This window comes from Acanthaster planci, linkage group LG05 (assembly GCF_054643075.1).
Source record: "Acanthaster planci isolate LZ-2023a linkage group LG05, COTS_SCS, whole genome shotgun sequence".
NCBI classification, from domain to species: domain Eukaryota; kingdom Metazoa; phylum Echinodermata; class Asteroidea; order Valvatida; family Acanthasteridae; genus Acanthaster; species Acanthaster planci.
In genome coordinates, this window is record NC_141781.1 from 12,757,827 (window position 1) to 12,785,697 (window position 27,871).

The 27,871-nt window shown below is 41.1% G+C and overlaps 1 protein-coding gene across 2 annotated transcripts; it reads right to left on the reverse strand.

Annotated features, from left to right (window-relative positions):
- Positions 1–840: 840 nt before the first annotated feature.
- LOC110981619 (uncharacterized) lies at positions 841–27,384 on the reverse strand. 2 transcript variants are annotated; one of them, XM_022239340.2, is made up of 24 exons: positions 27,153–27,384; positions 25,448–25,536; positions 25,129–25,172; positions 23,756–23,821; positions 21,939–22,110; positions 20,143–20,220; positions 19,513–19,753; positions 18,334–18,451; positions 17,617–17,740; positions 17,306–17,407; positions 16,439–16,552; positions 15,421–15,517; positions 14,663–14,685; positions 14,215–14,334; positions 12,793–13,715; positions 12,222–12,292; positions 11,515–11,638; positions 9,523–9,637; positions 8,910–9,005; positions 7,786–7,890; positions 7,346–7,466; positions 6,234–6,339; positions 5,784–5,940; positions 841–1,429 (listed from the first exon to the last, which is right to left on the reverse strand). In XM_022239340.2, exons 1-24 carry the CDS (start codon positions 27,229–27,231, stop codon positions 1,400–1,402), a joined length of 3,315 nt encoding a protein of 1,104 aa, XP_022095032.2. In that variant the 5' UTR covers positions 27,232–27,384; the 3' UTR covers positions 841–1,399. The 2 variants fall into 2 exon arrangements, with proteins under 2 accessions (XP_022095032.2, XP_022095022.2); XM_022239330.2 differs by having other exon boundaries at positions 12,793–13,718.
- Between the last annotated feature and the right edge of the window lie 487 nt (positions 27,385–27,871).

Consider the following 27,871-nt stretch of genomic DNA (forward strand, 5'->3'; position numbering starts at 1 on the left):
TGATACCGGACCCTGGATTCGTAGAGTAGTCAAAATCATCGGGTGTGGCATCCGGACTATTTGTAAGCCTGGCAGTCGCACGCCCAGTGAGAAGGCAGTCACAGATCCAACCATATCAGCCCGACAGTTAATGTTGCCAGAAATTCACTCGCAGGTACTTTTACACACAGAGGTGTGAAAAATCAGTATTTCAGTTGATTTCAGCGTCTGGGTTTTGATATTTACTCAGAATTTCAGCTCTGTACAAAATTATGGGACGTTCTAAAATTCCAGTATTTTGCAGCCCGTTTTCACCTTTGTTTTTGTATATGACCACTCACAACACTTGTGCACCAGATACGATGGACCCACTCAGGACTCCCATCATTTTCACGATTATATTTTTAAATATTGAGTAAGTGTTGGGGTGCATAAGCTACTTTTATTGAAGGTACCCATATATAAAATCTATATAGCTGTTTTCTTCCTCCAAACTGCTAAATTAAATACGTATTCAACTCTAGGACGACACTCATTTAATAACGGCAATGATTTCGACCACAATGAATAACCAGTAAAATCATGGCTACTGGATTCGTCGCTAGAAATGCGGTTAACTGAGTAGAGGCGCCTTATAAATGTCCTTTTTTGGGGTGCGTGGCGTTCACGATGCGTTCATGCCTTCCACTTTCACGGACACAAAAATCGACTCCATTCACATAGCACACGTGTGCGTTGCGTTCGGCCGTCATAATCGCCCGGGAGCGATTTTGACGGATATGCGACGTTCAGCGTAAGTGTTCACGCTCAAGGAGAAGCGCCTGAACACTGCAAAGCAAATACAGGAAGCAAATGAAGATGTGAGCTGATGATACTGCAATACCCTGGTTTATTCATTCTTAACCGAAACAGAGTCAATACTAATTACTTGCCTCTTTGTAGTCTGTTATTAAAAGAAATGAAAGATCAAATAGTTAAGGAAAGAAAATGATCAATTGGCCAAACTCTCCTTAGCTTTCCTACAATTTTACTTTGCTGCCAGAACATAAACACTGGCTACTCAGGTAATGTTCTCTTTACACCTCAGTTTGATCATGCAAAACCGTGGTTCTTAGGGCAAGAATAATAATAATATAAACAACTTAAACGATTTCTGAGCATTTCTTAATGCCAATGTATGAAGCCAACATTAGGATAACAGTAGAAAAAACTTTGATTCACCCAAGCTTGGGCCACAAGCAAAACCTTTTCCAACATCACAACAAAAAGGAATCCTTCAATGCTAAACGAGAACAACTTTTGTCAACTACGGCAATTTTAATACACAATCACAAAACATTCACTTTTTCCTGTCCTGAGTAGTTTATCTTTGGTTGTGTCCGGTGCCCTCTCTCAGCATCACCACCTCTCAAAGACGTGCCTAATACTTGCGATTCCTTCTTCCCCAATTCTAATGATACGAAAAATGCATAAATGAAAAGAAGTTTATTCCCCAAGCTGATTACCAAAGAAACAAACATCTCCAAGAAATACTCAACTGACTTCGTTGATCCATTTCTTTTTTTGCAGTCATTTCCAAAATGTCTTCAAAGTTCACTGCATGCTTCACGGTAAACACAACGCCACCTTCACACAGTGCAGTTCTCCAGGTGCTAGGTTCTGTGAGAAGCCCAGAGCTCTCAATTACAGATCACAGCAAAAAAAAGACGTAAGGAACGGGCAAAAGAATTTTTCATGTGAAGAGAGGGAAGCGCAGTGTGTCCCTGACAAAAGTGGATCAAGCTAAAACTGTAAATGGGTCATTCTATAAATTTGGAGTCCCTGTTACATCTGGCAAATGATTTTTAACGTTTAAAAGTCATTGTTTAATTCCAAGATTGAATAAGTAATGCAAAGTACATGTACCTGCCAAACAAATAACAATAGTTTGAAACCAAAGTGATACATCCCTTGTCAAACATGTCAGATGGTATACATGTCAGAGGTACAGGTGTAACAGGGACGGAAATGTCACACTTAGCACCCTAAATTTATAGAATGACCCAAATATAAGAATAAAATGTTAATTGGTGTTATCTTGGCATGTTGATATTATTACAACCTATTTGTTATTGATGTGCCTTGAGTTTCTGCCACCTGTCAGAGAAAACGGGGCTCGTCTTTGGCGTGTTTCAATGCATAGTATTGTCAGTATCACCCTTGAAATCAAACTGTCGAGCTGATATCAGAAAAGAAAGCACCGGACTTAAAAGTAAACACAAGCTAGATTTTGATTATTGGGGCATATCCCCAGATTGCCAAAAACAAACATATAAAAGGTATGATCAAGCCAGGGGTGTCCTCTTTAAAAACCATGTAAGTTATGAAAACTATCAATTGACATTTTATGTAAACCAGTGCAGACACGTGGTGTTATTATTTATTTGGCATAACACACACAAAAATACAAAACGAAAAATGCAATGCAAAACAATACAATACAATACTCAATACTTTACTGTGACCTAACGGCCTCCAACTCCGCGTACAACTGGATGCTGTACATGTATAGAACCCCTCAATTATTGATCACACAAAATGAGGCGGCTTATGCTCATTATTACAAGAACAAGTCCAGTCTAATGTGGTTGTGGAACGTATTAGCATATGGTTAGTTGAATCTAGCTATCAAGGGTGGTGAAGCTCATCTGCTGATCTTACAGGCTTAAAATGAGGCACACAGGGATGAGGCAGGAAGTCGGTGGAGCTTTGCATACCATGGCAAGGTCAAATATGTTTAGCATCCATTTGATGGGGGTGGACCTATTAAGTATTAACAATTTCGCTCTATCCATGGAAAGCGATCACTTGCAAAAGAAACAACAATGTTATTACACCAAATCATGAGAGTGGACCGAGCCTTGGAAAGTATTTATAACTCACCTCAATCAAAGGAGAGCAGTCAATCTCTAAAGAGTTTTGTGTTACTGCATCCATTTTTATGAGGGTGGACAGTGGACTGGAAAATATTTTACAACTTGCCTCAATCCAAGCAGGGCGTTCATTTTCTAATGAGTTTAATACATTCTCTAATTTGTTTGATGCAACAGACCCTGCACTGAAAGTAGCCTATTTTTGCAACTTTGCCTCAATCCAGACATGACAATTGTTCTGGCAATGTTAATATGCCCATCATATTTTTGTACCTTTTTAACGGGGCAGACAGTGCATGTAGGCTATGTGTACATTGTAGCTAAACTTTAATAATCCAGTCAAACTAGGAGATTTTTTGGGAGAGCCCACTGCTACTTGCAAAAGAATTTATTTCACTGCAGAGCATTTCAGAAGGATCCCTTAAACACCATACTAAAAGTCCTACAAAATCCTAGCATGGGAAAATAGTCCAATTTGCAGACTATGCAAATTAGCTTCTGCCATTAAAAGAAATACATGAACCTGTTTTCACTGTAACTTCACATCTAAGCAATCGGTTCAAATATATCAGGTTTTCACACCCATATTTTCATGGTAAGTGAAAAGGACAGGTGCACTTCTGAGATAACATACTGCATAAAAGTTGCATATCATGCAAATTAGACAACTTTCCAATTCACAGATTTTCGTAGAACTTTCAGTATGGCATGCAGGGGGTCATTTTGACTTGACTATAAAATCATTTCTATCCGAAGAGAATGATTACAATACTTTTCTACCTGTTCTCATACTGTATCATAATCTTTAATTGAAGGGACCATGTACAGTAATAGAAATCTCTACTAAAATCCTTGGACTTACACATCTGTGTTTCCATAAACCTTATTTTAAATTTTCTATTTGTTTTGTTTTGTTTTGTTTTCAAGTATTTTGGGGCCTGAGGTTTTATGCTAGTATGAATTTATATATCCAAAACTGTGATGTAATCCAAGGCACAGTTGCATAAATTGCTGCAGGAAAAACTGCTAGATTTTCGTTGTTTTACTTGGCTTTCGAAACTACCATTTTCCACGAACAATTATAGTTGTGTTAGTACATGTACAGTATATGGCAATAAGCCATCAGTAACCTTTGGTTAGTCTTAAGAAATGTTTTAACCCTGCGACGCATTCTCAAGGTCAAACCTACATGGTTCAGGGGACGGCCTCTTTCGTTGAGTCCATTGCATTTTTCCGGTTTGCAGAGCCCTGAGTCCACCCGAGTCCGTCCTGAAGGTATATTAATGCTTTAGAGGTTGTCCCATAGCCTCTACAGATCTTACAAACCACCAAAACTTACCAAATGTACATCACAGTACCGCGGGGGGGGCGTTTTCCCAGGCTAACCGGATTTGAAGGGGGGGCTCCCTCGCCATGAGCCAGCCAAGCCATACCACCACCACACACCCCCCCCAACAAAAATAACACTTCAAAGACAGCTGACAGAGGCCTCCGACAAGTTCCAGACAGCTGTCACTGATACGGAACATTCCACTGCCTGCCCCAGGCACCGTTTTGTAAACAGCCCATTAGGTTGTGCACAAGGGACCCATTAGCACACAGTCCTATGGGAATTGCCTGGAGGCTGGCTCAAGGCCCTCTGGGTTTTTTGCATTTATTCTCGCTAGGGGAGGCCCTGGCTGTAAGATGACTAAACCAGGCTTTTCAGCATGTTCAGGGGTAGGATATGATAAGTAGTCGTGGAATTTGGACTTAAAAAAAAGTAACATGTTAATTAGCCCCAATGGACTCGCCAGGAGAGGCCACTCCCTCTACCGAGAGTGAGCAAATATGCAGTTCAACATTTGAACATAACAACATGCAAACTGAACTTTACTCTAATATCACCCTCACTTGTCTGGAAAAGCTTGGCCAATTCTTATATGTTTCAAGAAAGTGCACTTAACAGCTCATATAACTCTAAAAAAGATTTCAAACAGGTTTCATGGCAGAAGATTTTAAACACATTTTAAACACACACCATTTAATTGCATTGTTTCTTTAAACGACATTATTGATAAAGTCGTCTCTCCTCAGATATTCCTCTTGCCCTCAATGCTGAAGTTTTGAAATGTAAAACGATGCACGTAAATTTAAGATGGATTGGGCGTACACTTTTTGGTTAGTATCTTCAAAGTAAATTTTTTTTAATGATGAAATACTGAATTGGCTAGCATCATCAAAACATTCACTTTAAAATTAGACTTTAGGAAAATATTGTCTTTGGTTAGACACCGATTATTCAAATGCTAAAGAAGAGCCAAAAATTCAGTGGATTGGTTTGATCGTAGAAGTGAAAGGAGCTAGAACAGAATATTTGCAGCCACAGGCTTTAACAAAAACATGTAACAATTCTAAGTGCCATTGCTTTTTGGGCCTGGGATGTCGAGAATTTACTCGCATGAATATGAAAACGTGCACTAATTTTTCACACCAAATTCCACTTCAGGACACGACTAGACACAGTGTGTACCACAATAATGACTTTTCTGCAACATCATAACGAATAAACAAGCGAGGCGTGAAATGATCCTTCTGTGGTCACATCATCTGATTCATGTGGATTAACTCTGGGGCTTACTGGATGGAAAAGCTGCCGAACCCAAGAATCCCGGGTTCACGAAAGACATTAACCTGGGCTAGCAACGACAACCATCAAATTGTTACGACAGATATCTTGTTTCCCTAGACGTAAGCATATTAGTATATATAAGTATTTACAATTATTATTCTCCAAATAATTTTTTTTTCAAACACCAGTCCATTTCTCAGTGACACTGACCCTTTGCCCCTACTTCACTCTTCTCCCTTGGCATAGCCCACAACCCAACACCCGATTTTGACATCCCTCACCTTTTTGGAGGCACCGGATCCCTTGTTCCTGCGATCACCACGCTCCCTGTTGTCCGTCCTCCGGTTGGGACAGTCGTAACTGAGATGTCCAAAGTTGTTGCAGACGTAGCACCGGTCACCTGAGCCTCGGTCATGTGACCGCCCCTCATACTGCTGGCTGTTGTGACGAAGCAGCACCGGGAATTTTAAAGAATGAAGAAAAAGAAATTTCAAAAGAACTACCTGTATGACACTAAAATTAAATTAAATTGATAACAGAAGTTTCCTGTAAAATATTCTTAGAACTACCTGGAGTCAGAAGAAGATACAGACATTTTTTTCAGCAACAACAAAAGCCCCAAAAGCTCTACAAAGAACTTTAGCTATATTCCTCAATCCTGACAGTTCCCAATCCATTAACTTAGAATTTCCAAATTTCATTTCATATTTGTTGAAACAAAGGGCTCTCACTCATAACGAGCATCAGAGGCCTCTAACAGTCTGTACTCCTCACTGACAGGCCGTCCGTTCTGCTCATCCCGGCTTCCCCAACGAGAGTTCCCTGCAGGTCTTTCTTCTGAAGAAAAGAAAGGTTATAATTTACAAAGAAAACCTCTGAGTTTACCAGAAATCCAGCTAAAAATGCAGGTCAATCACTTGACTATCACAAGTCAGTCACAAGCCAGGCACAATTCATAGCTTTAGTCATACTACAAGTCATACATGAAGTTATAAGAGAGGTCATGTCGTCAGAAGTCAGACCATGCCTGTATGTCATATCACAAGTCTGTCACAACTCACGTACACTTGTACATATATATCAAGTCATACTGCAGTCACATCACAACTCATAGCACAAATCAAATCACAAGTCTTTCTCAAAAAGTCACATTTCAAGTCAGCTATCACAAGTTGATCACATAAGTCAGAACTGAAATACTGAGAGAACATGAATGGGAACATTTCTGTCACAGTTCATCTGAACAGAACCCAACTAGACTTGATTGCGATTCCACTAGTTTGTTATGCATGAATAGGTCCTACCTACTCACAGACATCATGAAGTGAATTTCAGACATGGGCAGTATCGGGGGGGGGGGAATGTCCCCTTCCAATATATATTTGGTGGGGGATGGCCGAGGCAAAGCACCCCCGATAACTTTACCCTTATCATATACACACATGTAGATTCTCTCAGTCATTTTTCATTTATTCCGGGACCATGACACTTTCAACATGGAAACTCTGATTATAACTGAAATAAAAATATACCGGTAAGCGTTAGTGAATAGGTTAGTAAATAGGTGCACACCACCTAACATTTACATATATAATTGGTAGTGTGCTTGTTCTCCCATTTCCCTAACCTTGAAAAGAAATTGCCACTGCCAATTTAAGAAATGCACACTTCCAAGAGTGCAAGTTTATGTAGATGTGTAATACAACTCAGGCCCAGCAACAGTGTTGCAAAAGCATGGGTGCCCCACTTCTTCCTTGGAAAATAACAGCAACTGAATTTAATCGCGACGTCTGTTGTGCTTCCGAACAGTATCTGTGATTTTTCGTTGCTGGCCACAACCTACCCGCACCGCTCGGCACTGCCTCAGAGTTGATGCTCAGAATGGCTGATGAAATATCGTATGACAGCTGATTGTCACCCATGCAGGAAAGGGTCACATACACGCTCTTGGGCTCTGTGGCGACCTGTGTGGTGATGGGAAACACACAATCTAAGGTCAGACTTGAACCTGAGAAAGGATCGGGCAATGCTTTGGAGATCTGCTTCTGTTTCATTTCTTGTTCAATATGACAACAAATGGGAAAAACCTGGAAAAAATAAACTGCTTTCCATTTTCCAATTAAAAAACAATAAACATTCAAAAACAAGTTCTTTTCTGTCTCCTTTACATTTTACCACTACCATCGGTGCCCTACGAAATACCTTTGTCTCAAGTTCTGCTTATCACTCGGTACCTGTGGAAAACTAGGACTGGCCATCTCCCCCGGGTAGTTGATGACTTACCACTTTAGCGGTCAGCAGCCTGCCCTGGGTGTATCTCAGGAAGGCATTCTTGGCTTGCTCGAAGAAATGGGTCTGTTGCCTCGTGGCAATGCTCAACTCCATGGCCTGCGCAGAAACAAAACCTTGGTAATTACAGTGCTTTCATTCACGTGCAGTGCAGTCAGTAGTGCATTCTGAGGGTCAACATTTGAAGCTTCACAATAAAAATTTTCCATACACCGTTCGCTCAGGGGGCAACTTTATTATATATAACGGGTTTGCCCTTACCCAACGTATATTAATAAGCACTGTATGCTCAGTGCTTGTCCGAGAGCTTGCGAAAAAACCTCACAAGCTTACTCCGGTGGGACTCGAGCCCACGACCTCCTGCTTACTAGTGCAGATGTCTTAACCACTCGACCACCGAGCTTGCAAAGGTCGGCTGGCCGGTCCGAGTCAAATGAAGCAGCGGGTACTGCGAACTATTTTCAAGATGTATTTTTGCGTTGGGGAGACGTTAATTATATATAACGGGTTTGCCCTTACCCAAATATACGTTGGGGGCAACTTGTCAGCCAAAAGTAAAATTGAAAAGAGTTATGAATATTTCCTCTGCTACATCCTACCTTTCACCTCTGCTGCCCGAGTTCAGTTCCTATCCCACGTCTATATACAGATTCAAGTTTCAGCCCCAACCAGTACCTGTTTCTGTCAGTTTTAGGCAGAATATTTTTCTAGGGTTTCTCTCCACCTCTAAAAATGCAACTGCTTCCATCATCTCCTCTACAGGTTTCTTCGGGCTTGTGAGCTACAGTACCTAGAGCACTTTTGAGGAATCCTTGGTGTCATTACCAGAAATACTTAATAATAATCATCTCAAATACTTCAACATTAACGTAGAAGACAATAACCTTTTAGAAGGTTCACCAGAGTTTTTAAAAAGGAGTAAAATAGGAGCTTGAGTGCGAAGAAATATTTTAATTTGGGATTTTAATTGAAATGAAAAAATTTTCAGAGCCTGCTTTGTGCAATTGTACATTTACGCACAGCTGATTAATTTTTAGCAACCTATCACAGGCACAGAGCCGTGAGCTTTTGTATTTCCGGGGGAATCAATAAACCATTTGCTATCATCTTTGACTCACCTGATATGGGAAGAGCTGATCGGCCACAGGGAGTGTCTTGATTCTGTGCTCCTCTACCACCTCAGCTTGGCCAAAATCAACATAACGAACCTGCACCTGTGTCCACAATCCAAACACCAAACTTTTTTAATCTAGTTGAGATACCTTCGAAACAACACAACCTCTCGTGCAATACTAGAATTGTAGTAGCACACAATATATTTAAAATTCAGGAGATGCTCTTTTATATTACTAGGGTTGTGTAGAATATTGCATGTTATCAAATATTTCAATATTTATCTTCAAACTGGAAAAGTCACATGTAAAAAAAATCAATGAAATAAGCAGAAGAAAAAAATTATTTGGTTACAAAATCACATTCTGAAAATGCAGTTCAAGGTGTCACTTGTACATTTCTCCACTGTCTGCTTCATTGCCACTTATAATCATCCTGTAAATGGGACTCGCACAGTTGGGTGAGTGCATAAAGGAAAACAATAAAACAATACACTATATCTTTGAGCAAATGGCCCCTGCTTGGCTGCCTAATGAAGCCAGCCCATTACTTCAATTACCACTGAACGAATGGAGTAATACAGACAGTGACAACAATAACGAGGACGCCTGTGCATACCTTTTCATCAACGAAGCCCTCTACTCTCCCGCGACACCACTGCCCCGACTGGGTCTGTACGCACACTACTTTGATCTCCTTTAGTCGCTCTAATGTCAGGGGCTCTGATGGAAGGCTAAAAATGAAGAGAAATAATCATCAAGTAACAGATGAACTGGCCGAGTGGAGTGACAAATAAAAAAACTAGCTGTCTCTGTTGTGAACGAGTCCTTGGATTTTGCTTACAATTTGAGGTAAGTGGCTGACCCTGAATTTGCATTGGGGCCCGTATGCCTAAGAGTGTACCAAATGCCATGGACCATCTCTCCTGTAGTACTCTCCTTCCATGCATGTCACAAGTGAACTATTTCTAATAGTGTAGGCACAATGCTGCCATGTCCTAACGCCGGTGTATTATTGGCTGTATGACTGAAAAAAGGACGCACATTTGTCCCACACAATGCATAGCTGTGTTTGAAATGCTAGCGACTAGTTGCCAAAGGACAGCCGTGGTATCGCTGCAGAGTTAAAATGACTGAACTTTGACAGGGTCGCTGTCTTAACCGTGCATGAAGGGCCCACACCTACATGCAACAATTGAGTTTTGTGCACAGACATGTCATTGTGATGACTATGAACTCTCCCATGGGGCTTGTAATAGCATCTTGCAATAAGCCTTTTGCGAGTTAAATTTGAATAGAATTTGGTACACTAAGTTCATTAAATTCATGTGAACATAACAATTGGAATTCTCCGTACTAAAGCCACTGTTGCTATACCTCATGATTTGGGGCAAGCTTTTCCTTAGACGCCTTACAACAATACACTGTTCTCAATGGAAAAGAAGGGCACAAAGGAACCACTCCATTCCAGAGATGGTGGTTGCGAAGCAACAGCTTGGCCCTATGACGAGGTATATCAACAGTGTCTTTTAGTCTGGGGAATTCAAATTGTTATGTTTATGTGCAATCAGATAACTCAGTGTACCAGATTTTATTCAAGTTTAACTCGCAAATGGCTTATTATCAGCATCTCGCATTTACCATCACACAACACACTGTAAACCTGCCTACAGACAGAACAACGTGTGGTGCAATGATAATGATACCGGTATCATTTCAGGAAAAAGTTTCGAGCAGGGAGTATAACATGTCATCATGAAAGTGAACCAGACTCTCACAATCTCTGTAATGTGTCTCAAAACTTACAAATAAAACTTTTCACAGGCACAAGGGTGCAAATAGGAAAATAGAAAACAAACACATGACTTGCATTGCTGAATGATGCAAACATGTTTGCTGAAGCCTAAACTTCTAATGAACAAATGTACCTGGATGAACTTGCTGTGACTTGACCCATAAGGCAAGCATGAAAAAGACTGCAGCCACTAGACTGATGGTTATCACTGGTGCCAGTGTTATTTCCAGCCAGTCATTGGGATGGTGGGAGGTTTTTCAACTGAGCTTTAGCATGCACTAAGTGCATACAGGTATATGCAAACTTGAGAAATGGAACATGTACATTCCAACAGAAATCGGTCATCCATGGTCAGGCAGTTTGTTATCTAGCCAGCTGTTCAGATGAGGACGAGCAAAACACAAATTTGGACAGGCAACTTTTGCTCACTCAGAATTTACAAGCTTGATTTTTAAAATAAATCTTCAACACTTGCAAATAAGTTTTCACATTTCCTTCCCCACAAAATTGGTAGCAGTGGAAATACAGCCTTACATAGCACCCAAGGGTGTCAGTTTCATTACCCGTTCTTTGGGAGATTAGGCAATGAAACCGTTGGCCAGGACAGGTTGGCCTATATATTTCAATCCCACATGAAACCTTGGGGTCAGTCCAGGTGGTGCTAAATGAGCCTGAACCTGTGCATGCGTGTGAATTCCCACAAATGGACTGCCACTGCTGCACATGCTATCTCTAAAAGTTCCTGCAACGAGCGCAGATCTGTCAAAAATCTTGCAAGCCCCCCCAAGAGTCCCCATATCTGTCAGTCCGACTCACCTGATGTCGTGCATGAGTCTGCGTAGCTGTGACTCTTGAGCAGGGCCCCTCAGTCTGGATGCCCAGAAGCGTCCGTTGTCGGACAGTGGCGTGGCAACATAAACGCTGAAGCTGGAGCCCACAACTGCAGTCCCATCACATGAACACAGGTAGGGTTTTTTAATGAAATAATGTGTTTTTCCCACCGCGTGCATGTATTTTTGCCATGGTTATGCTCAGTTTTATTCTCACAATTTCTGAATGTCCACGGGGAAGCCACAATCTTTCCTCCTGCCACCAAACTGGCAAAACCTTAGAGGTTTAGACACAGTAACTACAGCAATGCAAACAAGAAATTCAAATACCTTTGCAAAGTTAGATTTCAGAGATCAGCTTCAAATGCTTTAATGGATCTTTAAAACCTGTACTGATGCACAAATCTGAGAAAGAGGAACACAGGCTTCAGATCGTTCATACTTTTGCGAAGTGAATGGGAAAGAGAAACAACTTGCCATGGTTGAAGCGAATTTGGCTTTTGCAGACACAGTGAATACTCAAAAAAAAAACCATCAAAAGTTTGTACATGTATTCACATTCATATCTGTGTCTTGTGTGCACTAGTCTTGAGGTGGTGAAGTTGATATAGGAACCTCACAAAGGTACGGTAACGAGATTTGAAACTCCAGGATGGTTTGCCTCTGATTTGGAACACAAGGGATGGCACTTACCAATTTTGAATCCATCGCCTGTGAAGCTGCCTTGGTCTGGTTTAGGTGTTTCCACCATGTCAATACTGCCACTGTACAATACAACAGAAAGTGCTTGAACCCTTCCAAACTGCCTTTTTTTTCTCAGTTTGTCTACTGCTTGGGCATTACAGCACTCGACCACAAACCATACACGACAAGAAATGCCAAGCTACAATGTGCACTAGCAAATTGTAATCACTCCATCTGAAATCTTTGCTGGTAGGCACGGCATCCTGTGAAATATTGGTGTGTTGTGAGGGGCTTCAAATACGAAGGATTCATATGTTCAGAATGAAATCAAACAACACTTACTGCCAGATTGTTCCCTGAATGAAGAGCACGCATTTTCATATTAATAGCTAAGTTGATTGATATTTTAGTAGCAGAATATATCAAATTTGACTATTTATGCTAATCACTAAAGGCCATAATGAATTTCAAATGAAACACATAAAACCAAAGTAAACAAGTTTATTGTTCAATATCCAATGAACTACATGTACATAAACTGTACTCTCGATTCAAGTTTAACAAGAACAAATCTTCATACTTGTCCACATAATGGGAGTCCATGGATGGCACAACTGGGTTGAGTCCCAAAGCTTCTGGCGGATGCTGCACCCCACTAAAGATGCCTGGAGCCATAGAATAACCTGCGCTGCCATAGGGGTAGGAAGAGCCAAGCCAAGGGCTGCGGTCACCAAAGGCATTGTCTGGGCTGTGGGCCATGGCGCGGTCCCCCTGGCTGGCGAGCAGTTCGATCAGGTGATGGTCCGCCCCTTCTTCGTCATCTTCGTCGCCAGGCTCTAGCAAGTAGGCACCCACATCTGCTGCCCCTGGCTTCTTGGGGTGAGGCTTGTGTCGCTGCTCGTCAGGTTCATCTCTGGGAGGTTTCTGGTCTGTTGGGCTACTGGTCTGTCCTGACAGTGGCAGGCTGGCATTTGAAACTTCAGTCTTTGAGGTAGAATTTCTGGGATCTTCTTGCTGTCCTGGTGAACTACGAGATAGTCCATTGACAGAACCCTCTGCTGACACAGCCTGTTCTCGTTTGCTGTCTCGAATGCTGTCCACTGAAGTTAATTTGTCTGTTTGCAGGTCCGTGGAGGTGACTGTGCCAGGTTCTTCTCCTGCCCCCGCTGGCCCAGCCTGATCGTCACTACCCTCTCCTCTCTGGGAGACTATCATTTCCTTTTCACTCTCCTGACCCATTTTGTGATTCCTACCCGAATCCCCTTCTTGTCTTGCCTCTCCCATGCTGTCTGCATCTGCCTGCCTGGTTTCGCTTCCTCCCTGGCCTTCATCTCTTCCCTTCTGGCCTGCCACACTATCTCCTCCAGCTGGTTCTGTTGATCTCTCTGCAGCATCTGTCACTCTGTCCATCACTTTGCCTTCCTTGCTCTCCTCGGTCTCATCTTCCTTCTCAGCATCCTTGCTTTCATCAACTGCTTTGTCTTCTTGGGATTCTTTCTTTGCCTGCTTTTTGGGAAAAATTTACTGCATTCAAATGGGATGAGTTCACTTCAGAGTACAATGTTAACATCATCAAAAAGATGAATAATACCATGACACCTGGCAGGTATAAGATTTTTCATTTTTCTTTTCTTCTTCAGGGGTTAAAATCTTCTGTTTTCCCCACGCAGACCATGATTTTAAGAAGTTCCACTTGAAAGTTGGATGTTGTATCAAAGCTTCCATATTCTGAAACATTTCATTCAACATATTAAAGGGAAACTAAAAAAGAACTGGAATAAGAATGGTATTCAAATGACAACCTCCAATCCTACTGCTGCCACTGCCAATCATCTAAATACTCACTAATCGTCAACAGTTCAAGCATCCTACACCCCATCAAAAGACATCAGATATTTAGCAATCAGATGATAGTAAGGCCGAAAAATGAATGGCAGGTACTGATTTGATGGCACCTGCTGTTTTCGAGGGACACAAGAATTTGTCAATCTGTTTTTCTCACCTCTTTGATGTCCTTTTCTTTTGCTTTCTCAGGGGTAGATTCTTTCTTGGCTGCTGCCGATTTCCCACCAGGTGGCACATAGTCCTTCATGTATCGGATATCTCTGCACATTATGGTGTCCTGACAAAGAAAAGATGCGAAAAAAAAAATACAGTGCTTCAAAAAGGGAGCAGCTTATCGCAACTAAAACCCCTTAAACACTTCACAAAGGCAAATACGCAGCCATGTAATAAAGAATCAACAACTTATAAAAATGCTGCAGGAAACTATTTTGAAAACTAAAGGTACATGTATTTTATTTTGAAGATTTCTAGCATTGTCTCTTTCAGACCTTGAAAGACATTTTAAAAGTGTTGTTACACAACCATACTCATAGCAACAGGAACAAACACACCAACACTTTGTAATTTCCATTTTGTTATCAGTATAGAATCGAACAACTGCTTACTTTTTTCGAAGTTGCTTCTTCAGCTGTGGAACCAAAGTGAAGTTTGTAAATTAGTTTCCCAGATTGCGATAAAGAAATTCAATCCCAAAAGGGGGATAGCGAACATATGAAGTTGGGCCAATATATTTCCTATCACCATTGACGGCCGAACTTTGTTATCAACTTACTATTACCAATCTATGTCATGGTTAGGACCCAACAGCAATTGCTTCGTATGTAAAACTCCCAATAACAAGATATCTACAATTTTTTTTTGGGGGGGGCGGGGGTTGCTGGTAGCAAAAAAGGAGAGTGGAGGCTCTTATAATGAAAGCAAAAGGCCAAAAATACTTCAGCTCCTGATGAGATTTTAAGGCTGGCAAGGTTTAGTGCTAAATCTCTACTTGTGTTGGGAACCATGTTTCAGCAACCTTTGTACTTCAACAAAACTGGGACATCAAAGCTTGAAGAAAAAGTGTTCTGGCTTACAATGCTGTTGTGCCGAACAAATACTGTCATTATGAAACCACACACTGGCTTATGGAGAATTATGGTTGCTTGAGGGTACAGTCCCCTATGGCCATGTGACCACCTGATACTTCAGAAATCTCCTTTGTAAATGACAAACGCACTAGGCTGGAAGTTGTTCATAAACTACAACCCATAATTTTGTACATTGGCAGACACAATGCTTCTGTCACCTACTTGGACTTCCTCAGATTACAGTGATCCAACCCCTTAATATGTCCCAATGAAAGCAGACTATGTCCCTGGCATACCTTTCTGCACAACGGCTCCCTTGATGTCGACTTCTTTGTCCGGGTTTTTTAGTTCAACCAGGTACACATGGCTTTTGCCATCCAAAGCTGATGACACCTGATGATCCCAACAGAAGTCTACGTAAATCTCAATTTCAAAAAGCAACAGAACTTCAAAATATGGATACACACCTAACAAATGGAAAGGCGTGTCCTGACACTTTGGTAATTCGTGAGTTGGGTAAAAAAACAAGTTGGTGCACTGCTTGTGTGCTTATGGCACGTAGCACAAATTTGAATTGGTAACTGAATGTGCACAAATTGAAGGACCTTCACATGCTCTCCTTCATCCGCCACAGACGTTTTTTATTACATCACAACATCCTGAGCAAACAAAGAAATGTATGCACAATAAAGTACACAAACTGATAACTAACCAAAGTGTCAAGTGACGCATGTTGCTTTTGACAGACTGTCAGCTAATATTTAGCTCATCCAGTTGCCTAACGGTAGTTCATGCTTTGTAAATCTGGTACCAAATAGTGCCTAAGTTTAACCCTAACTCTTCCAGACTAAATATGCAGCAGACGTAAAAGACTGGTACACTTTGTTGCACTGGGGAATCAACAACAGCTACATAAACTCCCCAAGTTGAGGCAATGGGAGCTGGTCCCATTGGACGTTGCCAATGTCAGGTCTTGTTGTAGGTGCCAACAACAGACTCCGAGGTTGCTTGGCCTCAGGGATAGCCGACCTGCTGGATTTTGTTTCACTATGCGAGCAAGCCACACTGACAAATGACACCCACCATCTCAAAACCAGGCTGTAATGACGTTTGAAAACTTCTTTCCCAAACTTTCTTACACTTCAAAATGATCCAAAGTCTAATTTCTGTCTGCAGAAAGCTCTGGTTTTTCGGGCAATGACAGTTGTGGAACTTTCATGTACAAAAAACAGTGGAAGTTCCACTGGCATGGTTTCAAGCCAAAATACCGGTACCTTGGAGGGTTAGGGTTAAGCTACTGCCACCTTCTTTTACCTTCTTCAGTATGGCACAGTCAAGTAAGACATTTGCAGTGTGATCAGAGAACTCCCAGCGGGCTTGATGGGGTAGGTCCTCATCCAGATCCTCAAACAAACTACACTCAAGGGCCTGATGAGGACAATGGAAGAACAGGACAAAGCATGGGTCACTTCACAGTTGAATACAACAAAGGTTTGCCATAGTTAAGGTTCTGAAAAGCACCGGTTATCTCCATAAGTTGGACAGTATGCTCTATCCATCGTCAGAAGAATGCAGTTATCAGATGGCCTACTCTGCTAAGGACCTGGCTGATTCTCAAGCATTGATCGCCAAGGTACTAGCATCACTGAGTTGTCATTGAAGCAGATAAAAATTGCTCAAATAGTTAGGGCATCGGTGTCATAACCTTTCAACTTATTCCCAAATTTAGAGTTCTTGCCACAAAAGCACTTCAGAACTGTGCAGCAAGGAAATGGACAGGAACACATCAAAAATGAGATTCAGAGATGAAGGGAAATCTAACCCCCACCCCCCCAAAAAAAAACCAGATGAGTGATTGAATAACGGACAAAACAAAAATTCAGTGAATGACTGTACACTTGTGTATCTCACACTGCGAAAGTGTTGGCAAAACCTGAATTATGAAATCTCTAAAAATCCACAAATCGTCATGTCAAAATCCTGAAATCTGAAAAAACCATGAACTCACACCCTCGATGAATACAAACGTAATCATTTAAAATGAACATGCAGTTCAGTCTTCTCATTGCCAAACTTTGTCATTAAGGTGCATCAGCGATGTTCTACTTGCATGTTAAGACGCATAACCTGTGACCAAACTTTGTGAAAAATGCTTTGTAATGATTGACATGTAATAATTACCTGGAATGGCAGGGCCTGAAACTCCTCTTTCAAAGGTTGCACTGCAGCCAACGGGACCTCATTGTCGTGAGCGTAGTCCAGCCATCTGATGCGAGCCAATCCCTAAACAGAACCAAAGGCCACGGCTGCCTGAGCAAATGCCCACACTTTTAACCACTAACCAACCAAGACAATTATTAATATACAAAACAAAAACCACCAGCTTCACACTTTCAACAGGATTGAATATGTTGACGTAGGCAGTTATTGTGGGGTAAGGAGGTATAATCAAGGTTGGGCATTTGGGTTTGTCAGCTAGAGATGGGACTGACCTTGTCTTTTCTTAGCTGTTCAACTCTGCCACGGTACCACCGATGGTCCTCTTGGAACTGCCCACAACACAGTATCCCCTCCTCAATATCCACTTGAGACAGGGGATTCTGCACAATATCTTGCCTACAGAAGACAAGGAAATATGGATGAAGACAGGAACAATGTTAATGTTACCTAAGGTTAACCCAAAAATTGAGAAGAAGACTTAGATATATGTCTATTGAGGATTTCATGTTTCATGGAGTTATCAATTTACAACAAATTTAAATGTAGGCCAGATTTAATGAGTTAGAAGAATTTCATTCTGTTCCTGACTACATTTGTTCATAAACTCAAATTTTGGTGTGAGAAATGATTAATTCTGTAATAAAGGGGACATCTATGTAAATTTTTTCTCCTATTTCTGAGTTCTAAATATACAAGACATAGTTTGAAGTTGCTCCGGCTACGCCCACTTGTGGGGTTGGGAGATGCATGACAGAGGCAAGAGTATGGTTTAGTGTTCGAGAAAGGAAACAGTGTAGATGGTATAACATGGGAAATTGATCAAATCAAGAGAAGCTGCCTGGTTTCCTCTACAGGAGACAGCCTGTGGCAGGAGAATAAATAAATAATTGTGGGCCTGCTTCACTAGGTCTCCCTCACACAAAAGCATTGGCTGGTGATTTCCATGTACAATCTGTGCTCAGTTACATCACGACTGCACAGACACTGACCGTATTTTGAAGCTGAGGTTCTCATAGACGTTGGCTGTGTCCTCGCTCAGGTTTCGGCTGACCCAAAAGTGACTTCTGGGGTCCAGGCGACTCTCCACGTACACTTGCAGAGTGTCACCTGAGAAATTTGGACGGAGGGAAAGAAAAGTGTATCACTGGTAGGAGTGTGCTACCACAAACTGACAAGCAAAAGCTGATGACAGAGATTTGGTCTGAATATGGAAATCTCTACTCAAGTATTTCATGCGTATCCGGTTCATAAGTGACTTCTTCACACATGCAGATGCCCCACTGCAGTTCACTGATGATTGCAAACTTCCACTGGATGAGCACTCAAGTTGTGCGTTACCATACCTTCCCGTTCCATGGTTCCACGTAACTCTATGTGCAGTGGGCAATGTATAAACTGAAGTGACGTCACACTTACGCACCGGATATGGTATAAAATGCAAGTCAGGCAAACAGCAAATTATCAAAAGCTCTGACAATTTAACTTGATCAATGTCAAATTGTGTTCATGGTACAGATGAATGATTTCAGTGAGATCACACAAACCATGGGAGATGTTTAAGACACCTGGAGTTCTTTTTTTATCACTTGCATCATATTTGTACACACATTCAAAACACTGCGTTTTATTGCCGCCACACGTCCCAATGTCTGCCACTGTCATGTGAGGGCTCTCAGGGGGTCCTTCCTTCATCCAACTGAAGGAGTGAATTCTCCTCATTTGATTACACTGCAGTTTTACCCTATCCATCCCCACATCTCTCAACATCCACCAGGTTTTTGAGGACTTTTTGTTGGATTGAGGGAAGAACAGGCCAGCTGTGTATGTACTTTACCTGTTTACGCAGTGCTTGATTCCTTTTGGTTGTTTCAGTATTGGGTCTCAACCAACTAACCACCTAAACAATGGCATATCCAGTGGCGAGGAGGGGAGTAGGGGGACAAGTTAGTTCCCCCTTCTTCCCAATACAGGTTACCCTTTTTTCTACTGCCTTTTTTCAAGAACTGAAAAACAGCTGCAGTTTAGAAACATTCTTATCACCTGTCTTTGGGGGGTCGATGATTCTTTTACAGATGAAAAAAATAGACAGTCATTTTTTGAAAAGAAGACCTGGATAGGCCAATTGAACTGGTTGATATTCTGAATTGGTGAAAACACTTGATCTGTACCTTCTTTGGGAGACTGTAATTCAGGCATCTTCTTTTCCTGGGCACCAAGCAATGAAGGGTCTTTCTCAACTTCTCCTCCCTCATCCTTGGACGGAGCATCGCCCGTGGGGATTTCACCAGTGTCCAGAGACCTGACGCCGAGTTCCTTTATGTTCTGAAGGAGTCCTGTCACATCTAGCCTAGCAGGAGGCCCCAAGCTGGGAAATGAACTGCCGACGTCACCAATTTCAAATTCTTCCAGCTGTGGGAGAAATGACATCATCAAACGCAATCATGGTACATCATCAAACGCAATGTACATGTATTTAAGGAAAAGTAAACCTGAGGCACACCGCCTTTAGTTATTCTGTTTAAGATAAGAGCAGCCGTGACAGAACGAAAAACAAAACCTTAACAACAACCTCTATAAATTCTTCCATGACCTCCCAGTCTAATTCTTAACAAACCACTTAAGTTCAATAACTTTGCCAACAAAAAGTAATACAGCCTGTGAAACACTAGAATACCACCCAAGACTTCATCTATGCACATCAACCTACAATACAAGGTCGCCAAACAATATCTGCTTGTTTTCATTACTGTCAAAAATCTAGGCATAGTTTGCATCACATCAGAAAAAAATTATCAAACCTTCTTTTTCAACCCTTCATACTGCTGAGCGAACTCAAGTGAATTTCCTTGGAGAAGCTTTTGGGCATCTGTGCTCAACTGGAAGTGAAACAGAAGAGCAAGAAGGTCATTCATATTGACCTGGAACTTTCCGCAATCCTTCAATGTCATCCATGAGGAGGATATCAATGGCACATTCTTTATATTTCAACTTCAGGAGGCTGCAGTGTCAATGCAATGCAATGGGAGCTCAGTTCTACCTTTTTAGCTGTTCCGGACACCAGCCAGAACAGCTCTTGTTGTTCTTTCAAAAATCTTCATAAACCTTTTGGTGAAGTTTGGAGAATCAAGTATGGTAAAGGTAAGGATGCACAAGGAAAAGATTGTTTATCCATGGACGGCTTAACAAACATGAGCAGAAAGAAAGCATCTAATTAGGCATGGTCATCTTGGTCTGGATTCTTGACCACTCATACAGATTACAGTGAGCCAATGCACTGTTCACCTCCCTAGTTTTATGTATGCTCTGGAGTGCGTTTTCTTGACCATGACAGGAAATTTGTATGTGAAGCCAAAGCAATAACAAGGAACATGCTTAAAGTAGCCCAAAAAATGCAGGACTAGGAAACAGCTGCACCGTTCCAAGAAAAATTTAAAAAATACCTGTACAATGCAGCAGATAACACTGCTGATGAGGCATTTCATTATCACTGAATATTCGGCAAGTTTCACTACCATATTTCTTGGCAAGGTCAAGAACATGTATACACCCCTGTACATTGCGCAAACAGCCCCACTTCCATCATACACATTGGGCGAAGGCTGGGGAGGTGTGGACCCCACCCTCCCCCGGAGAAGGGAGTTCCTCTTGAGGACGAGGTGTTCATATTTTTAATTTTTCAAACGAAACAGCAGTACGTTATTTTATTAAGGTGCAAGTACGGGGGTTTTTGATACCCGATGACCAAAAAGTAAAATAGCAAATATATGTAAAATCGCAAATACATGTATCTGGGACAATCTGCTTTTCACGTGTGCACTTGCCTTCCTCATTAAAATGCCAGAAGTTGGAGTTCCGCTTTCTTGAAAAACACACTCCCCGTGGCCAAACCAGCCTGTGCCCTTGAATACAGTCATGAGGTGCAAGTTTGTGTCCTTGCCGCCAGTATCAGGTATTTAATATTACACTCAAATGACTTTCTCACGTCAGAAAATATGGGGCTATTAAAACATGCCTGCTAGGTACTGATACATGTACATGACAAGAGCCTAGCAAGTCATTGGGTCATTTACATGCACATCCATAGTTTCACAGGCTAAGCACATCCATTCTGTCATTTCCAGGCCTCTCTCCAATCCAGCCTCATTTCCTTTATGCTTACGCCACTGATAAAAGTAAGCCATACTGGTACACTCAAGGCTTTAGAGGCTTACAACGATCTGTCAAAGTGCAGTAAGACCATTAGGTACATGTACATGTGCATGTACCCATTCAAACATAGCTTTTGATTTCAACAATAATTCAATCACTATTAAGCTCTGTGATGGAGGGGTTAAGACATCTACACTAGTAAGCAGGAGGTCGTGGGTTCGAGTTGGATGGATTTTTTCGCAAGCTCTCCCACAATCACTGAACATACAATGTTTATAAATATATGTCGGGTAAGGGCAAAACCCCAAATTAAAATTAACATCTCCTCAACCCAAAGTAAATGTACATCTTGAAACATCAAGCTCTGGTTACATTTATTTACTTTCATTGAAAAAATATCAAGAAAAGTTATACAAAACAAGACCAAAGTACAACACGAACTTACACTTTTGAATTCCGAGGTAGCTTGACTGATTCTCTTCTCGCATTCCGATAGAAGCGCGGCCTCCTTCTTGCTGGATTCTTTCAATGGAGTGGTCAGCTCCTTCTCCTTTTGTTTCAAGGCTTGCCATACGGCCTGCAAGGCCTGGCTGACCACTTGTTGATTGTACTGGGACCTACTCAAACGTCAAACCAAAGATATTTTATTCACACTCTGCCTATGTGCACATGTAGAACTTGCCATTCTTCTTGATCTTCATCTAATAATACTCAAACTCTGCCGGTAAACATTCTTTTTGTGCTGTTAATTTGTATTGCAATTTCATTGCAATTTCTGCATAACCAGTGTAAAAAATAACTGAGTTCCTTGCCCTTGCCACTTCCTTTTTCTATGACCTTTCCCTAATTTTATTTTTTCAAGGTTTCCTTTTTTTAAATTACGGTATTTGCATTGTCTTTTCATTTTTTTTTTACATTTTTAACAATATGTTATATGCATGGTGTACATGTATGTGTACAGTGCATTTACATGGCTATCAATTCAATTTATGAACCATTTGGATGAGATTACATGTACAACTCCTTCACTTTTGACACAAAAGTATTTAGAGCAAGAATAAAAATAATCTTCAATCTAGGAAATAGCCACACAAAACAAGAACTGCGACGTGCCAGTCAAGTTCTTAAAAAAAAGCTGCCTCCTCTATAAAAAAAAAACCATACTGACAAAAAAGTTTGTCTCCTATTCAGCTTTAGACAGATGTTATGTAACACACAAATTATCAACAGTGGCATTATGCTGTAGGAATATTTGTATCAGACTGAGGTGTGAGCATGGTGAGTGGCCACTTAAAATTACAGCTGAAAACAGTTTGCAACAAGCTGAAATGTAATAAGTTCCATACTTTTCCACAGACCAGGTGAAAAAAAAGTTGAAATTCATGGTTGATATCTAAACAAAAAAAGTGAAATCAGCTAAAATGCTGAATTTTCACAACCCTGATCAGACCTCACAACTGCAAAGGTCATAGATGCTCATCATTCTTGGTTGGTCTACAATTTACAGCAAGGAGGTGTTTCTATCAGGTCCAATGCAAGCAGCAGAGAATTTTGCTCTGACTCATAACACATTCGGAAACACTTCAACATTTCATTGAAGTCTACAGCCTGACCAGACACCCAAATCATCACAGATGAGCCACTTCCTGGTGCCGCATAAGGTAGACTTGAAGAGGGTAAAGGCCTCTTAATATGTGAAAATGTTCTTGGTAAAAATGCCAACAAATATGTAAAATTCTCATGCTGCCAATTTACGAAACTTTAACACGTTTCAACTCAAGCAAATTTTGCTACATGTTCTGTCAACTTTTGTGATGAACACAGTCACTTTGCCTTTTCGTTCGCCAGAAGTACTGGCATTAACCAGCCTTGAGCCAAAGTGTTTAGGCAAGGATCTTGTGAACTGTTATCTCACAAAAAATTTCCTTCAAGGAAATTGCAGCTTTGAAATAGCAGGTATTAACAATGACACCAATCACAATACCAGATCAAAATACCATCTCTATTAAAACCAAAGAAGCATGAGAAATATCAAAATGTAACACACACATTTCCAAGAATTCTTAATTTAGTCCCAGTTATGCACTCTGAATCCTGGAGCCACGGTTACAACTGTGTTGAAGATTTATACACACAAAAGAGTAATATTGTCTGATCGCATAATATATTGGAGACTGCAACTTATAAACACTTAATCACAAACTCATAGGATAATGGATTCTTCTTCTTATTTTTTTACTTTTCACATATTACATTTCTTACCTCTGCTCAATATCTTGCCTTGCATAATACACCTCATTCAGTTTCAACTGCAGGTGTTTCCCACAGCTGGTGCATAGAAACAAATGTAACAAACCAATGAAAGTACACCTGAACTGTGAAATACATGGAAACGTACATGTACAGTAAATGTACCGGCATACATGTACATACTCTAAGACCATTAGTCAATATATCACATGAACCATCCAGCCATACTGAGCCTACTGTACATACATGTACCAGTATGTGTACATGTAGTTTGTGCATGTACTGTACACTGTAGTCATAACGAAAGCTGACACTATACAAAATGTCAAGACGCAGACATTCGCAGAAGTAGACTTGAAATCAAGTCGTTACTCCGTTGTGTTTGTGGTCCAGAACAATATGAGCCAGCATGCTGCATTGTTTTACAACATTGGTGCTGAGCATGTTCACTGTTGCCCACGATCCAGCGTGCCAGGCTGATATGGCCGAGCCCACATACAACACGTAGTTGTGACCTGTTCAGTACCGGTTTTCAGTGTCCGTCTAACGACTTGACCAACCTGACTCCAGATGGATATTCATGTATGCAACAACTGCACTGCATTTTCATACCGGTACTTTGCCATGAAGAGCGCCAGGAGACTCAGTTTTTTCATATCTTGCATTAAGATCCCTTTTAATACAACACTTAAAGACAAAGTATACATAAATATTCAAGAACTAATCTATTGATTATATTTTACGGTAAGAAAACGATGCTTTCATGGTAAATCTTCTTTTTAGAATTATGTAAACACCCTCTTCAATGAACGAGACTTTGGTTGCTGTTGGTAAACATTCAACCGACCAATCAAACTGCCCCTAAAATACAGATTCATATAATCGGGATTCCTAGCCAATCAGAGTGCTCCGTCCAATTTTGGTAGCAAGCCCCATGTTATGCACATAAAAGGGCTTGCAGATTGTTAAAGTCGGTAATTGGGCACCACCGAATACACATATTGGGGAACGAGGTTGCACTGACCATCCCGCATGTTCGTAAACTGCATGCCGAACCGAACTGTGTACGCACCGCAAGGAAGGTGGACAACACCTGGCCAATTACCGACTTGATTTCAAGTCTATTGCAGAAGAGACAATTGTGATGTCATTTAACAACAAATAAATTACAAAAGGGGCATCCAAAACTCTGAAAATATGTGTAATACAGTACAGTCCCCAGATAACAGAGGCATTTAAGCACACGAGGAGAATTCTGAAATAGTTTGTAATGTACAAAATATGCATGTTTAGTATGTTTCAGCACGTACATGTAATAGGTTTATCTACATGTAGCAAACCTGTCAAGACTACATGTACGTGTACAATGTATAAAGGCAGTTTACCTTTTAAACTTCTCAAGCTGGTCCTCAAACAGCTTCTTCTGTTGCTGTAAGAAAAAAGGGCAATTCAAAGAGTGTGTCATTTTATTATAGTCTTTTTTCATTTCCGCAGTTGACGTATTAACTCGTCGTGCTTGGTTGGGTCAAAGAGCAATTGCAGGATTGAAGAATTTGTGGGTAAAAAAAGACAGCCCCCAGCTGCTTTTTCGGGTCAGAAAATCCGACGTTAACTGGTTAAATTCAATCAAACTTAATCCTGACTGTAATTCAAGACCAACTCCATGTAGGCCTACATGTTAGAATCATAAACTGTGACACATACTTTGACTTCCACAGAGACCACCTGGTGTTCACTAAGAAATCCCACGTGGATTAATACATTACAAGCAACACACAGCGGTAGCAATTCACCTGAATAACAAAAGAAATATGTGTCTTGTCAAAGATACTACACATATGTACATGTATAGTACATAACCGTTATACAGACCAACGTGTACATGTACATGTAGGATGCAAGGAAGAATGGACATCAACATGATGATATATCCGTGCTAAATTTGATTTTTTGTGTCATGTTATTGTTTTCAGATGGCTAATGGGTCAGCACGGACATCTGGGACTCTCGCAAATTGGCAGATAGTAACTAATGAAAACAGCGACCATCAGCCAGTCAGATGATCGGATGACACAATCATTTCTTTGATCAATACGTAAGTGTGCCTTTGTTGCAGTTGTTTTCATTGGTTGCTACCCGCCATTTTGCGAAAATCCCAGATGTCCGCGCCGCTCCATACACGTAATACACTTCAGGTACAAATTCGTGGCATCTGTGTGTGGAGTTCTTGCCAGGGTGCACTTCGACTCAGGGTGTATGTACAATATACTCAGTGGAGAGCATCCTCCAATTTAAGCATGCCCACAAACATGCAGGGATAATGATAATACAGCACCTCTGAATAGTTTGCTAGATATATGGTGCTTTACAAGTGCTTGTTATTATAAGTATTATTACATACATTTGTACACGTAACCCCTACATGCCACATCAATGCCCAACTATGGCTCCTCAAATTGTAGCTCAATTGCAGAATACCCCGCCACATCGCATAATCAACCTCATAGTCAAGTATAGGTCAAAGTGTCACACTCTTCTCAAGGGATTTTCACCTTGTACCCACGTAACCAGTAATTCAAGGGGTCGTTTTTAGAGTGGCGGGGTATTCTGCAATTACTCCCAATTTGAAACTTAACAAGCTGGGCATGCACGCCCTAACCTGGTAACTTGTGCAAGTTGTGGACACAAGTCGAAGTCCTGGACAGATGTGGGGCAGCTGGAAGAGTTGTAGGCCTATACTGTACAGTACATGTTCTAACTTCTATGGTGATGGTTGTGAGAACCACTTACATAAATTCCACCACAGAACTGTGGGGTTTGTTGTCTGCCGCATTCGTGGTAGCATGGCAGATGACAAACCCCCAAGACTTCTTGGGGTATTATACAAACAACATTACACTGTGGTACATTCATTGAGCTCCGGCTCCACAGTATGCATTGCACATGATGTATGCATGGCAAATGACATGCATACCATAGGCATGCCGTACATGATCTAGTTAGTAGTCAGTTCATTGCAGGGCTCTACATGAGCCTACTCCTTTGATTATCCTATGTTATTCAAAATCTGGGGAAAATCAACTCAGGATGGAGTATACAATAAATATGCGAGAGTGCGGCAAGATTGCGCTACATCAGTACATGTACATTGACAATGGCACTGTGCAGTAGAGCTTCAAGCAGTAGGCCTACAGGAGAGCACATGTGGTACTACATGTATTATGCCATCATGTTTACTTCATGTATGTAGGGCCTATGTAGAAACTAGTACTACTTCTACAATAACATATAACGTTGGGGCCTACATGTACATGTACTTTGTATATGCGATACACAATAGGCCTATGCGTTGTTTACATGATGTAGGCCTACTTTCCAGTTGAGATTGAATTTGGACATGAGCACCTACCACGACGCTTACTGCCCACACAGTCTGCACACTCAAGCACAGCCTCTTTCTCGTTGCATCTGCCACAAACTACAGACATTTTCCGGTTGAAATTATTTCAACGGCGTCTTTAATGCCTCTGTGCTCTCAAGAATTGCTTACTACTAAATATACAACTAACGTCTGGCCTGACGTTCAGACGTTGTAATACGCGGTACACACACTTTCATTGCATTTTGCGCATATGCATAATGCACGTTGCTCGTGTACACCAATTTCAATAAACCTACCGTATGTCCGGACAATATGGATTACATAATACAGCCCCGACATAAGTACAAAACGAAATACCACTTCACAATCAAAGACGTTGACAACCGTACCCCAGCGCGTAGACCTTATTTAGGCCAATCCCGGGATCCCCATCCTAATAACATGGAAACGGTTGTACGGTGCATGTTTTCAAATTGAATTACTGTACATTGCCACACAAGTAATCGATTATGTACCACTGAGAAAGAATGATAATGATATGGCAGCTTGATTCACTTTTTTGTTCCTGCTAATCGCCTAACCCCCCAACCAGTTTTCGTAGGCCTACAGGAAGCCAAAGTTTGCAGAAACATCGTCCTATAGCTTCATAAATAAATTTTAGTAGGGTATTTTATTTATATTGAAATTTAGTAGTGCATGTACAGTGTACATGTGATATAGGCTTCCATGAAGCTATCCCGGATCGA

Excerpts from the sequence above, each read along its gene's own strand:
- LOC110981619 (XM_022239330.2), bottom strand. The coding sequence starts at position 27,231 with ATGTCTGTAGTTTGTGGCAGATGCAACGAGAAAGAGGCTGTGCTTGAG. Across the intron at positions 25,537-27,152 it reads TGTGGGCAGTAAGCGTCGTG|GTGAATTGCTACCGCTGTGT; the intron begins GTAGGTGCTCAT and ends TTTGTTATTCAG. Across the intron at positions 14,686-15,420 it reads GGGAGCCGTTGTGCAGAAAG|CTGAAGAAGCAACTTCGAAA; the intron begins GTATGCCAGGGA and ends TTGGTTCCACAG.